A 12,349-nucleotide genomic window follows, 5' to 3' on the forward strand; every position below is an offset into this window, starting at 1 on the left:
GGCAGGATAGGGGAGGGGGGAGTCGAAGGCTATTTCTCTGAGACTGCTGTAATTCAGTCCGTCTTTTCTCTGAGCCTGGCCAGGATGAGAACAGCGCTGTTTATTGTTTATGTTCTACCTGTGCTGATTGTGGTAGCACAGGCAACACCAGGTGAGACAACGCTTCATTTGAGCTCTTTTCTGGGAGGCACATGGTAATGTCTGCAGACAGATGGCTGATTCATGGGTTCACCACAGAATATTATAGTATGTTAGCAGAGCAGAAAAGAAGGATTGTGTCAGATAAAGTATAATCATGCTGATGTTTTTGATGTTTGCTCCATGTACGCCTTCATCATTTTGCCCACCCCCTTGAAAGTTGGCAGGTGTGTTGGGGAGGATTTCAGTGCCAGGTCTGAGGTTTTTCTTTTGGATTAGTTAAGCTATTCTGGCTGAAAGTAGTTCAGTGTTTCCATGACAGTGAATGGTGTCTGCTTCAATCTCTGTGCAGGAAGAAAACCACACACACACACACACACACACACACACACACACACACGCATGCTTGTGGGGCTATTTTTCTGTGCACATTTCTTAATGCGTTCCTAAACCAGTTATCCCAAACGTTAACTACCACCCGAAGAAATAATGTGGGGTTCAGTTTCCATGAAAAGGCACTGGACTAGTAAAACCAAAACCATGTTAAATCATCGTGCTTCACTACATGCATGCTTCACACAGTTCACTGTTACAGGAAATATTCAGACAGCAGATGGCAGTAAGTGGCAATCAGACAGTAAAAATACACAGTAAAGGCCCACTAATGGAAAGCATTCTGTTAACTAGTTAAACCTACCTATTTGTTACAAAGAATCAATCTGCCACTGGGCTGGGGAAATCCACCTGATGAGTTTCTTCAAGGTAGGCTAAACATTTTAAAGCTACACAGATTATGTAACTCAAAGCTGATACAAAACACTTGGATTGAGACAATTAAGCTACACAGAAGCAATGATTGGACACAAAGAACAGCTTCACACATTTGGCATCTGTGAGCTGCTGCTCCACAGTCAGGAGGCCCGGGACAGGGCGGCATGTGGAAGTGCCAGAGGTCAAACCCTCTTTGCACAAAGCATACTGATTATGATTTATCACTAGTTTGTTTTTTTTTGTTTTTTTAATATAAACCCTAATTCCAAAACATTGGGCTGTGAAATGTAAATAAAAACAGAATGCAGCTATTTTGCAAATCTCATAAACCCAAATTTTATTCACAGCAGAACACAGTTTGAACTGAGAAAATGTGCAGTTTTAAACATGGTCATTTTGAGCTTCACGCAACACGTGTAACGTCCCCTCTTTTTTTTTTTTTTTTTCAACAGACTGTAAATGTCTGGGAACTGAGAGCCGCTGGAATTTTGTCCCCTTGTCGTCTCATAGAAGATTCTAGCTGCTGGATAGTCCTGAGTCATATGTTTTCAGGTGGTGAAAGGTCAGCACTGCAGGCAGGCCAGTTCAGCATTTGGACGCTACTACTCTGAAGTCATGGGGCTGAAAAAGTGGTTTAGGATTATCTTGTAAGACCTTCTGCATGGCACGTCGCTCTAAACCCGCTGTAAACCATTCAGCACTGATGGTGCCTTTACAGTGCAAGCTGTCAATTACAGGGGCACTGAGAACTTCAAATATTCAACAGTCTTCACTTTGTCTCAGTCCATTTTAAATGAGCTTTGGCCCAGAGAAGACGGCGGTGTTTGTGGATCATGTTCACATGCTTCTCTGCAATGATGGAGCTTTAATCTGCATCTGTGGACAGAGAATAGTGTTCACTGACCGAGATGTCTGGTAGTGTACCTGAGATCAGGCACTGATTTCCATCACCGAATTATCCCTGCTTTAACGCAATGTTGCCCAAGGCACTGTCCATCCAATAAAGACATTGAGCCTGGACCCTTGGGCACAGAGATTTCACCACATTCTCTGAATCTCATAATGATGTTATGTACCGTACAGTCTTCTGCCTCTCTAAGATCCTTTTTTTACCCACTCACGTCACTGACCTGTAACCAGTTACCCTGGTTAGTTGTGAAATATTCTTATGGTTGTTTCTTTTAGTCACGATCCTGGGTCTTTGACCCTCTTTTGGAGTTGTGCTGTTTTGTTCAGAGATGGGCAGTAACGCGTTACTTCCCAGATTAAAGTAATCAGTAATCAGATTACAGTAACGCGTTACTGTAATCTGATTACTTTTTTCAAGTAACGAGTAAAGGGATTACTATTGCAAAAACGGTAATTAGATTACCGTTACTTTCCCGTAGGAGTGCTGCGTTACTGCGTTACTAAAACCGTGATTTTTTGCGAGAATGTCTCACGACAGTGACGTAAGCGAGTGCGCCGTTAGTGACAACAGCTGTGTGCAGATCAACAATGGATCACATATCGATTGTGGGAGAGAGTATGAGCGTGCAGCGTTTAAAGCGTGGAAGCACTGACCTTACTTTGAGTTTGATTCCATAAAAAGTGACAAAAACATTAGTGTCCGTTGTGCGTGGGAAGAAAACTTCTTTTTACAGCGAAAAAACCCCTAAACCTCCGAGCAAGCACCGAGTAGCTACGACGTAATGGGAAACTCACAGAGAAACTCGCGGATTCTTCCACTGACCGCGGCACACCTGCACCAGGGTAAACCTCCGCCTACCCCACTCCTGCTTTACAGGTGAAAATAGAGCAACAGGACCGCTGAGTCTTTGACTTTATTTATTTTCTGCTGTGTTTTACTTGCATCTATTTGAAAGACTGAGTGTAAACACAAAAAATATTTTATTTTATGTGCTGGAATGTGCAGAAAATAGGTTTAAATGTTAAACTAATTTCTTCCAGTCAGAGAATGTTGCATTTAATTTAATTTTTGCTTGATGCATAAAGTTAAAAGATTAAAACTAATAAAACAAGTTTTAAAAAGAGACTTTTCCATTTGATTACATTTTGTATGATGGATTATGCAGAAAAAGTAGAATTGGGCTGAAAGATCTATCGCTTTATCACCTCTTCAGGTTGTAAATTGTGTTTTTAAAAAGTAACTAAGTCATTAATTACTTTTGAAAATAAGTAATCAGTAAAGTAACGGGATTACTTTTTTGGGGAAGTAATCAGTAATTAGTTACTGATTACTTTTTTCAAGTAACTTGACCAAAACTGGTTTTGTTTGGTGTTGGAGATTTTCATATTCCAGCTATGTACTGGTTCTCTGTCTTTAGTTCCTAATGCCTCTGAGTTTTCATTCTTTACATTTCTAATTCTGTGGTTCTTGTTGCGCCTGTTTGGTCCAGTCTCACCTGTGTTTTGTTCTTCCTTCTGTCCCCTCCCCTACCTGTGCTGTCTCCATGGCACCGTGACACTGTTGTAGTCCTGTTCCTGTGTTCTCCCTTCATGTTGCTTTGTTCATTTCTGTGTTCGTCTCCATGTCTGTTTCTTGCCCAGTCCTTTTGTGCTCCCACTCGTGGTTCAGCCTCTCGTTATCCTGTGTGTGTATTTAAGTTCTCAGTTTCACTTTGTCCCTTGTAGTGTTGTCCCTGAATGCTCCGTGTTTCCCTCTTTTACTCTTAGTTAAGGCTTGGTTTTCTCCTGGCCTGAGTTTTTGTATGCTTGTGTCAGTGAGTTTAAGAGTATCGTGTTACAGGTAATAACGGCGTCTTCTTTAGTTCACTCGTTTTGTTTCCGAGTCCTGCGTTTGGGTCTGACCTCTGCCGTCCACACAGGACTACGTCATACTTTTTAGTCAAACTTACAAAGCGTCGCTGCGCTCGTTTTAATCATTTGACATATTTGACTATTTTCTGTTGTGAACTAAATATGAGTTTGAGATTCGTATATCATTGCATTCTGCTTTTATTTGTATTTTACACACTATCCAAAATGTTGCCTTTAAGTAATTTCAGTTTTCCATGTCAGTGTGTCATGTAAGTGCAACGTAAAATGTTAATTTTAAGAAAATAAAGTGTACTTGTTTGACATACATTCAGTTTATACGGAGCATATTTTTTTTACTTAATAATTAATTATGCTCTTGTGTTTTGGCAATGTATAAATAAAACTGCATTAAACTGAATGAATAATGATACTTTTCAGTCATGTGACCTGCAGATATAAATCTGCTTCTTACACCTTGAACTTCTACAAACAGAGAAACTAAAAGCTGTTAAGCGGTTAAGTTAAAAGACTTCTTCAGACTTAGATGCACAGCCCATTAACGGCACACTTCTTTCTTCAGCAGGGAGAAGTGACCTCGTGGTCTCGGCGAAAAATGGTCAAATCAGAGGAGAATATGTTAGTGTGAAAGGCACGGAGAGGAGGGCAAAGTGCTACCTGGGGATACCCTTCGCACAGCCGCCCGTGGGAGACCTCCGCTTCTCTGCTCCGCGGCCTGAGGAACCCTGGGAAGGTGTGAGAGACGGCACACAAGAGCCATCTATGTAAGTCACCAAAGAGCAGAACATTTTAACAGCACTCTCATTCTGAATCACACACTCTCCCTCATCTGTCTCCTTTTCAGGTGTATCCAGGATCCTGAACTAGTTGTGAATGTTTCAAAAACCATGTCGCTCGAATTCATCCCACCAGCAATTTCAGAGGACTGTCTGTATCTGAATGTCTACACTCCAGCTGAAGCAACTAAGGGGAACAAGCTTCCAGTGAGTAAAAGTGGCAGGGTGCAGGGATACAGAGTATCATAGTCTAATATTTTATATAGTATAATACAGCACTGATGCCATTTTCTGCACTGATGAGTTTGGTGTCCTGGGCTCTTTTCCATTACAACCCTACTCCCTCCAGGTCAACAAATATTTACCACCTTAACTGAAGCCTCACAGACAGCAACACAAAGCTCACCCCAGACCTCCTGTTGCATCGTCCAAGCGACGCCTTCTTAATATGTGGGGTTCATGTTGCTCCTGAGTGGCTAACACTTCTAACAAAGCCTTTCTCCCATGGCTACACATTTTAGTAAAACATGCTCAATAGAGGAAGCATAGCAGAATGTTGTGCATTGTTTTCAGGCATCTAAATCCAGACTAAGGAGGTATCTCGCTCAGAGTCCTGCTATCTCCAAATATGCCTTATATGTTCTTGCAACAGTAAAGGTTAAGCAGTCACATACAGATCTTTATGGACACATCTTAGTGAGAGTCCCCTGATCCCCACTGACACGGCCACTGCAGGGACGACAGAGCCCGGACACGAGGTGTACGACTTGCCCATCAGTCACTGAGGTCACCAAGGTTTTTAAAAAAACTGAACTGAGGAGAGTCTGTTTGATAGTGAATATCAGATTCAGGTAGAACAAAGTCCTGCAGAGTGTGCTTCAGGATCATGGGATATCGGGGCCATTGCTATGGGCCAACTGTACAATTAAAGTGAGAGCTTGGTTTGCATTTCCAGGCATAATGTTCCTAGTGGGTGTTGGACTCCAGCAGGGGTGTCCTTTGCCACTGAGTCTGTTTCAAACTTTTATGGGTAGAATGTCTGGTTACAGCCGAGGGACAGAGGGTGCCACGACCGGTGGTTTCAGGATCTCATCTCTGCTTTGATGATGCGGCACTGCTGGCTTCAGTGAGTGATGATTGCCAGTGTGAAGTGGAGATTAAACTCTGAGTCGTGATTTTTATCTGAAAGAGGGTGGAGTGCCCACTCTGGCTTAAAAAAAAATAAGTTGATGGCCAGAGTGAAGGAGACCTGAAGGGTTCCCAAGTACCTGTGGATCCATCTCAGCCCTTAAGCAAAGCAGAAAGGGCTGAGATGAGAGCCGAGTCATTTGTGGCGGTTCAGTAATCAGATTTGGTTATGTCTCCTAGATTAGAAGGATTTAGGCTTCGGGGATTGTGAACTTGGAGGATACCCTGGTGTGGGTCCAGAAATGCTGGTGATATTATCTCTCTTGGCTTGCTCGGGAAAGCAAAAGAACGCTGAAGAAGTCGAGTTGGCTGTCGAGAAGGAAGTCTGGGCATCTCTGTTTTGACTGATGACATGGATAAGCAGCTTTCCATTTGACCGTGTGCTTCTACTACTTTAACTACCAGCGTTACCTTTTTCTTTTCCTCCAATCGGCATCGGTCAGGTGTGACATGCAGGTTCTTTGGCTGTGTTTCAGGTGATGGTGTGGATCCATGGAGGAGGTCTGGCTATGGGTGCAGCTTCACAGTATGATGGGGCTCCACTAGCTGTTTATGAAAACATAGTGATGGTTATTATTCAGTATCGACTCGGCATTCTGGGTTTCCTGAGGTAAGGAGTTGTTTTCCTTAACCTTTCAACATCCACCTGATCACATTAATTAAATTATTTCTAACAAAAGGTTGAGCTAACTCACAATCTACTGCCAATAATAACTCCAGCTGGTTCATCAGTCATGTGGTGGATATTATGAAGTTAAAGCAATCCAAATAAATTGTATCAACTCTTCTTCTTCCGAAGCACTGGAGATGAACACGCCCAGGGCAACTGGGGTTTCTTGGATCAGCTGGCAGCCCTGAGATGGGTGCAGGAAAATATTGAAGCCTTTGGTGGCGATCCGCAGACGGTCACAGTGGCTGGAGAATCTGCTGGAGGAATCAGTGCATCCATACTGGTAAGGAAGAAATCAGCATGTCAAATCAACCTGCTAAACATTTGTTTAAGCTCAAATATGAGCACCTCAAAGTTAATACTGAGTAATTCAAGTGTTTGAGTATTTCATAAGTGAATTTTACATGCATACTGTATGTCTCTTTTTGAACAGACTCTTTCTCCACAAGCAAAAGGACTGTTTCAGAGGGCAATCTTTCAAAGTGGAGTAGCAACACTTGGAACCTACACTACAAATCATCCTTTGTCTCAAGCGCAGGTGCTGAAATTTGAATGCGAGGAATTTGAAGTAGCTCACAGTGACTGCTCCATCAGCAGATCAACATATCTGCTTTGTAGCTCCTTTGAAGTAGCATCTAAATCTGGCCAAGAATGAACAGTTAATACTTCAGTGCTAATCAAGTCTTCACCACTATCTGAACAGACATGCATATAGATGCATTGTCCATGTTCAATTAAAAAAGAAATCCCGAGATGGTAACAGTGAAATTGCTCAGTTTAACCCTTTCATGGATGAATGATGACAATCACAAGTATTTTTATTCATCTTTACTCATGAAAAAAAGATTTTTGAACTCCTTTTTTCAAACATGTACTTTTCAAAGAGTTTTTTATATGTCCACTTAGGTGGACAACACTGGCTGACCAGTGGGTGGCAGGGTATGGAGTCACACATCAGTGTCCAATGTAGTGTTTTATGTGCAAGTATACCATCAACACTGACACAAATACAAGGAAACAGCCTTTGAATAGCTGTCCACTATGCGTGAAAGGGTTAAAGCTACACTAACTTCACTAAAGTTGGGTGAAGTTAGTGTAGCTGGGGCAGCAAGAGATTGTGTTGTTTGTGATTGTCATTCATGTCCCCCACATACCCAGATTGTTGCGAACCATATTGGATGTAACCACAGCAGCACAGAGGAACTGATCCGTTGTATGAAGGGGAAGAGTCAAGATGAATTAGTAGCCGCAACAAAGCAGGTAAATGATTGTGTTAACACGTGCAAGCAGATGTACTCTGAATTCACTGAGTGAAAAACAGACAATGAATCTGATGTTGTTCAAGCCAATTGTGTGAAAACCTGCTGGATTAGAGATTAATATCACGTGCAAGAATAATACTTAATTAAGGCCACTAGATGGAAGCATTTAAACACTCTCAGCTGGCAAACTCCAGCTTCCTGTATCCATTTGACCTCTGTTGGAAGTCATCAACAGTCACTTCTGTGCAGATGAAAATTTTCCTCGGGGCTGTGGTGGACGGCGAATTTCTGACTGACTTGGCAGAGGCTCTTCTTCAGAAACACGAAGTGCTGAAGGTTCCGGTACTGATGGGAATCACAAACCATGAATTTGGCTGGATCTTACCTCAGGTCGCACAGATACCTCTACACCACAGTCTCTGTGGCTGATTCCACTCTCCTAATGTGTTTCCTGTTTAAAGTCTTGATCTAAATTGTGTTTTTGTGGATTGCAGAGCTTCGCCGCTCCTGGGTGGGAGAATGGCATGAACAGAGAGACCGTGCTGGCAGTGGTGAACATGTTTAATCCTCCAGGGGTGAGCACAGCAACAGCTAGGCAGCTTTTCTTTATATCATTGATTCAATGATTTGATTGAAGTTGTGGTGAAGTTTTTTTTGAGCTCAGGTTAAAATTAGGACTAGGCGCTATAATAAAACTCACCTGATCTAATAGTTTCAAAACCTGTTTCTCTGTTCCAGGCCTCCTTTGTTAACAACCTCATTGTAGATGAATACCTGCAAGATGCTAAAACTCCAGAGGAGATCAGAGACGGATTCACTGAAATCATAGGAGACCTGCTGATGACACTGCCTGTTGTCCGAGTGGCCGGGTACCACTCAGGTTAGAGAACGGGCTAACTCATCCAGCATGCCTTTATATTTAAATATTAGAGCAGGTGGACTTCCAAGGACTCCCAAAACCACACATATAAGTGCCAGAAATGAAACACTGTCATTCAGTCAGTCTCGGGCCTCTCTATCAGAGACATTATGTGAAATGGGACTCAGCAAATCCTGAGCAGAAATCCAAACAAAACCAAAAAAACCAAACTGCTATCCTGGCCTTGCTTCCATACATCCGAGGCCAGGTCGCATCCCTATCCCCAGCCACCTCCTCCGGCTTATCAAGGGAACACCAAGGCATTTCCAGGCCAGATGAGGGGTGTAATCTATTCAGCATGTCCTTGGTCTGTCTCGAGGTTCTTCCTGGTGGAACATGCCCAGAACACCTCACCCAGGAGTCACCTGGGAGGCATCCTTGTCAGATGCCCGAACCAACTAGACCCTTCCGGCTAGTCAGAGCCACTCTCGACAGAACGCCTTATCCTATCTCCAAGAGAGAGGCCAGCCACGCTTTATAGAAAGCTAATTTCCACCACTTGGATCCACAACCTGAGGCTAGGGATGTAGATTGACGGCTTTGCTTTTGCACTCAGCTCTTTCTTCACCACGACAGACCGATACAGCATCTGCATCACAGCAGCTATGGATGAATATAAAAAAGGTGACGATATTAAATAGAGACTCCCAGGAATCAGATGATCTCCAGATGATCTCCAGTGAGCAGCACTTGGCGACAGCAGGAACTAACAGTCTCTCTGCTGAAACAGACTCAGGGAATAGAAAAGAGATGACACAAGCACAGGAGCTTAGAGACCATCCATGGTTTTTCAGTGGCTGGTTGGTTAAAGTTTGTGGTTTTGATTAAAATAAACGCTTTTATCTTGTTAAAATCAATTCACAATGCGGCTAGCTTCTCTTTATTTCTGCGGTTATCAGTGTACCTATTTGTCAGCTTAGTTTTTGCTCCTTTAATCCAACTATAACTGATGCAAGGAAAGAAGCTCCTCAAAGCTTTGTGCCAGTAGTGAATAGTGAGGGAAAAAGTTCACTTTGTTCTGTTTAAGCCCAGCATAACCATGCTCCTCTCATCTTTTGTCTCCTTGGCTGTTCAGACGTGGGCGTTCCAGTTTACATGTATGAGTTTGCATACCAGGCTGAGATATACAAACATAACAGGCCCAGCTTTGTGAAAGCAGATCATGCAGATGATGTCGGCTTGATGTTTGGTGGATGTTTCTGGAATGGAAATATAAAAATCTTAGGTAAGTGTGTGTAGTATATGCCCTATAATACATTTTTATTGTATCACTGATGGGGGAAAGTTGTGGCTAACAAATGGCTACAAAATGTTGTTTAAAAGGGACCTATTCTGCTTTCCCTTCTTTTCTGTCAGATGTGCATGACTTAATAAATCAAATAAAATTCCCAAAGTTCTAAATACTGAGGTCAGCACATGTACAGTAATCACTACGAGCCAAAAGGTGTAAGACAGCTCCTTTTCAGATAGTTTTTTCTATTCTTGCATCTATATGATGTCACAGAGAATGGATGTCCCTAATATGGGCATGTCGGGCACATAGCTCTGGCTGGGAGCACAGAAGCTCCACCCACATGCGGTTTCAACTCTGTTTATGTCAGTCAAAGGGGGAAGAGTTAGACCAGCTTGTTTCAGACAGAAGATCCAGATTATCAGAGTCCAAGAATAAAACTTTTGAGCTGAAAATGGGCAGAATACATCAGCTTTAACCTTAGAAGACTGAAAGTCAGAGGGCAGCTTTGTGACTGACCTTCCACTGTCCCATCTTCAGGCAACATCACCAAAGAGGATGAGAGATTTTGCAGGACGATGATGTCATACTGGGCTAATTTTGTCCGAGATGGGTGAGTAAAAACGGCTGCAAACCGCAAAACTACAGACCCTGTACTGTTGACTTCCTTCATGACATGCTGACTATCAACTGGTAGCAACTGATACAGGGCTGATGATGTACGGTATAGTAGAAACAGAAAAGATAACTCTTGACTGGCCTCAACAGATCTGCTTGCTGTTACTAACAACCTGTCTGGGTTTATGAGTCAGGTTCAGGTTGGCGTCTGATCCAAATACAACACCTAATGGTTGCACGTTTGTCAGGGGAAATAGGTCACAGGTCAAGTCTATAACAGCACTAATGAGGCCCCGGGTTTGATCTCTGTTACCACCATGACGTTATCGAGGTTTTTCTTTTGGGATATAAGAAACATATCTTATCTCAGCTTTTCTCCTTCCAGCACATCAGCTTCCAGAACCAAATGCTTGACAGGAATTATTGCAATAAGTAATCAGTTTAATTAATATCAGCTGTGAGTGGCTGACAGGTGACTGCAGTAAATTTGCTGGTTGGAGTAGGAAATATTTAAAGGATGCAACCCACAAGGGCACACATGAGTGCAGTTGCCGTATACAAATGAAATGATGATATTTCTGCAGAATGAAATCGCAGGGAACATATACTGATGATCTTCTCTGCACTGACATCCCCAGCTCTCCCAATGGTCCTGGGCTGGTCAGCTGGCCTCAGTACAACAGGCAGAACCAGGAGTACATGGAGCTGGGCCCGACTCAGACCGTGAAACAGAAATTGAGGAAGGATAGGGTCCACTTCGCTACTGTCACCCTGCCTCTGAAGCTCAGAGAGTTGGAAGCAGCAGCCAAACTGGTGCCTGGAAACTGATGACTGATAAAGTTTTACAGCCCAAACTCTTTTTTTCTTTGTTTAAGAATAGATTAACTGAGTGTCTTTCACAACTCTTGTAATTCTAAGTGATTTGTAACAAAACTGTAATTAAAAAAAATTTAATTTAATTTTTTTAAATAGGCATTGTTGATATAAGATAATGCTTAATGAACTTTGAAATGAATTTTGAAAGCAAAAAGAGAATTATTAGGTCTTTTAGGTTATGTACTTGATTTGCTGATTGATTACTTTCCTAAAATAATAAATTAATAAAATGTGCCACTTATAATTTAAAATGCAATCATATTAAAAGGCAAAGGAACAATCTTCACATCACGAGTTTTGACTATTCCATTGCATAACTAATTCTTACATATCTAGAATGAAGGAATATATCTTATTATCATGTATTTAGTCCTGCCCACACTCGGTGAACTCTCTGAGGACTTTAAAAGGACACTAAAATAAAGTTGAGTAATTCTGTCTGACACTTGAATTACTGAAGGTCTTACTGGGCAAAGGTCAGAGCCCCAGTTTTATGTTACAGGTAACACCGTATTTCTTCTATGAAAAATCAGACAGAAGACACAAAATACCAACAGCAAGGTTTGAAATGACTGGAAAACATAAAATGATTAAATGAGACATAAAACCAAAATGAGAAACTGAAACTAACCAAGAAAATGTCAAAATAAAATCAACTCAAAAAATAAGTAAAAATAATAAAAGTAACTGCAAATGATGCAAGACACCCTCAAAGACACAAATAAAAAAGTGACTTAGTAACATCAAGGGTGTCAAGTTCAGTTTGTAAGCACAGAGTCACTCCGCTCAGTCTGAGCTGCCAGAATATAAAACTCCAAAGACAAACCTGCACTACATGAAGCCTGTCACGGTTCAGCGGCTGCAACAAGTTTTTAGTCCAGCACAGAGCCCTGTCCTTTATACCCCATATTCATACGGGACACTGTTAGGATGGCCTGTAGTGGCTGGGTTCAAATAGGAGGCTTGAGGCAGAGATGAGGTGTGTTTATTCACCTATATTAAAATTCCAAAAACATAACATGAAATAAAACAATGTAGCCCAGGGGTGGGACATGGATCCAGCAACGGCCTCTGATGTTATCTGGCACCCCTTTATAGACTGCTGCTAATTGGCCCTCAAGC

At 42.1% G+C, this 12,349-nt stretch overlaps 1 protein-coding gene across 1 annotated transcript; it reads left to right on the forward strand.

Moving 5' to 3' along the window:
* On the forward strand, nucleotides 1-11,513 carry ces3 (carboxylesterase 3). The gene is made up of 13 exons (XM_085280859.1): nucleotides 1-151; nucleotides 4,250-4,451; nucleotides 4,532-4,670; nucleotides 6,128-6,261; nucleotides 6,451-6,604; nucleotides 6,755-6,859; nucleotides 7,480-7,581; nucleotides 7,833-7,973; nucleotides 8,078-8,158; nucleotides 8,322-8,463; nucleotides 9,578-9,727; nucleotides 10,274-10,346; nucleotides 10,990-11,513. The coding sequence occupies exons 1-13, from the start codon at nucleotides 85-87 to the stop codon at nucleotides 11,177-11,179; spliced, it is 1,680 nt and encodes a 559-aa protein (XP_085136985.1). The 5' UTR covers nucleotides 1-84; the 3' UTR covers nucleotides 11,180-11,513.
* Nucleotides 11,514-12,349: the final 836 nt, after the last annotated feature.

Source organism: Mchenga conophoros, linkage group LG7 (assembly GCF_057382185.1).
Source record: "Mchenga conophoros isolate Kocher_MC1m ecotype Shallow Benthic linkage group LG7, M_conophoros_male_GT1.1, whole genome shotgun sequence".
In the NCBI taxonomy this organism is placed as follows: Eukaryota; Metazoa; Chordata; class Actinopteri; order Cichliformes; family Cichlidae; genus Mchenga; species Mchenga conophoros.

What these genes read in the sequence shown, in the direction of transcription:
- ces3 (XM_085280859.1), top strand. Translation starts at nt 85, where the DNA reads ATGAGAACAGCGCTGTTTATTGTTTATGTTCTACCTGTGCTGATTGTG. An exon ending in ACATGTTTAATCCTCCAGGG is followed by an intron (nt 8,159 to 8,321) that starts GTGAGCACAGCA and finishes TCTCTGTTCCAG; the next exon opens with GCCTCCTTTGTTAACAACCT. An exon ending in TGGAAATATAAAAATCTTAG is followed by an intron (nt 9,728 to 10,273) that starts GTAAGTGTGTGT and finishes TCCCATCTTCAG; the next exon opens with GCAACATCACCAAAGAGGAT.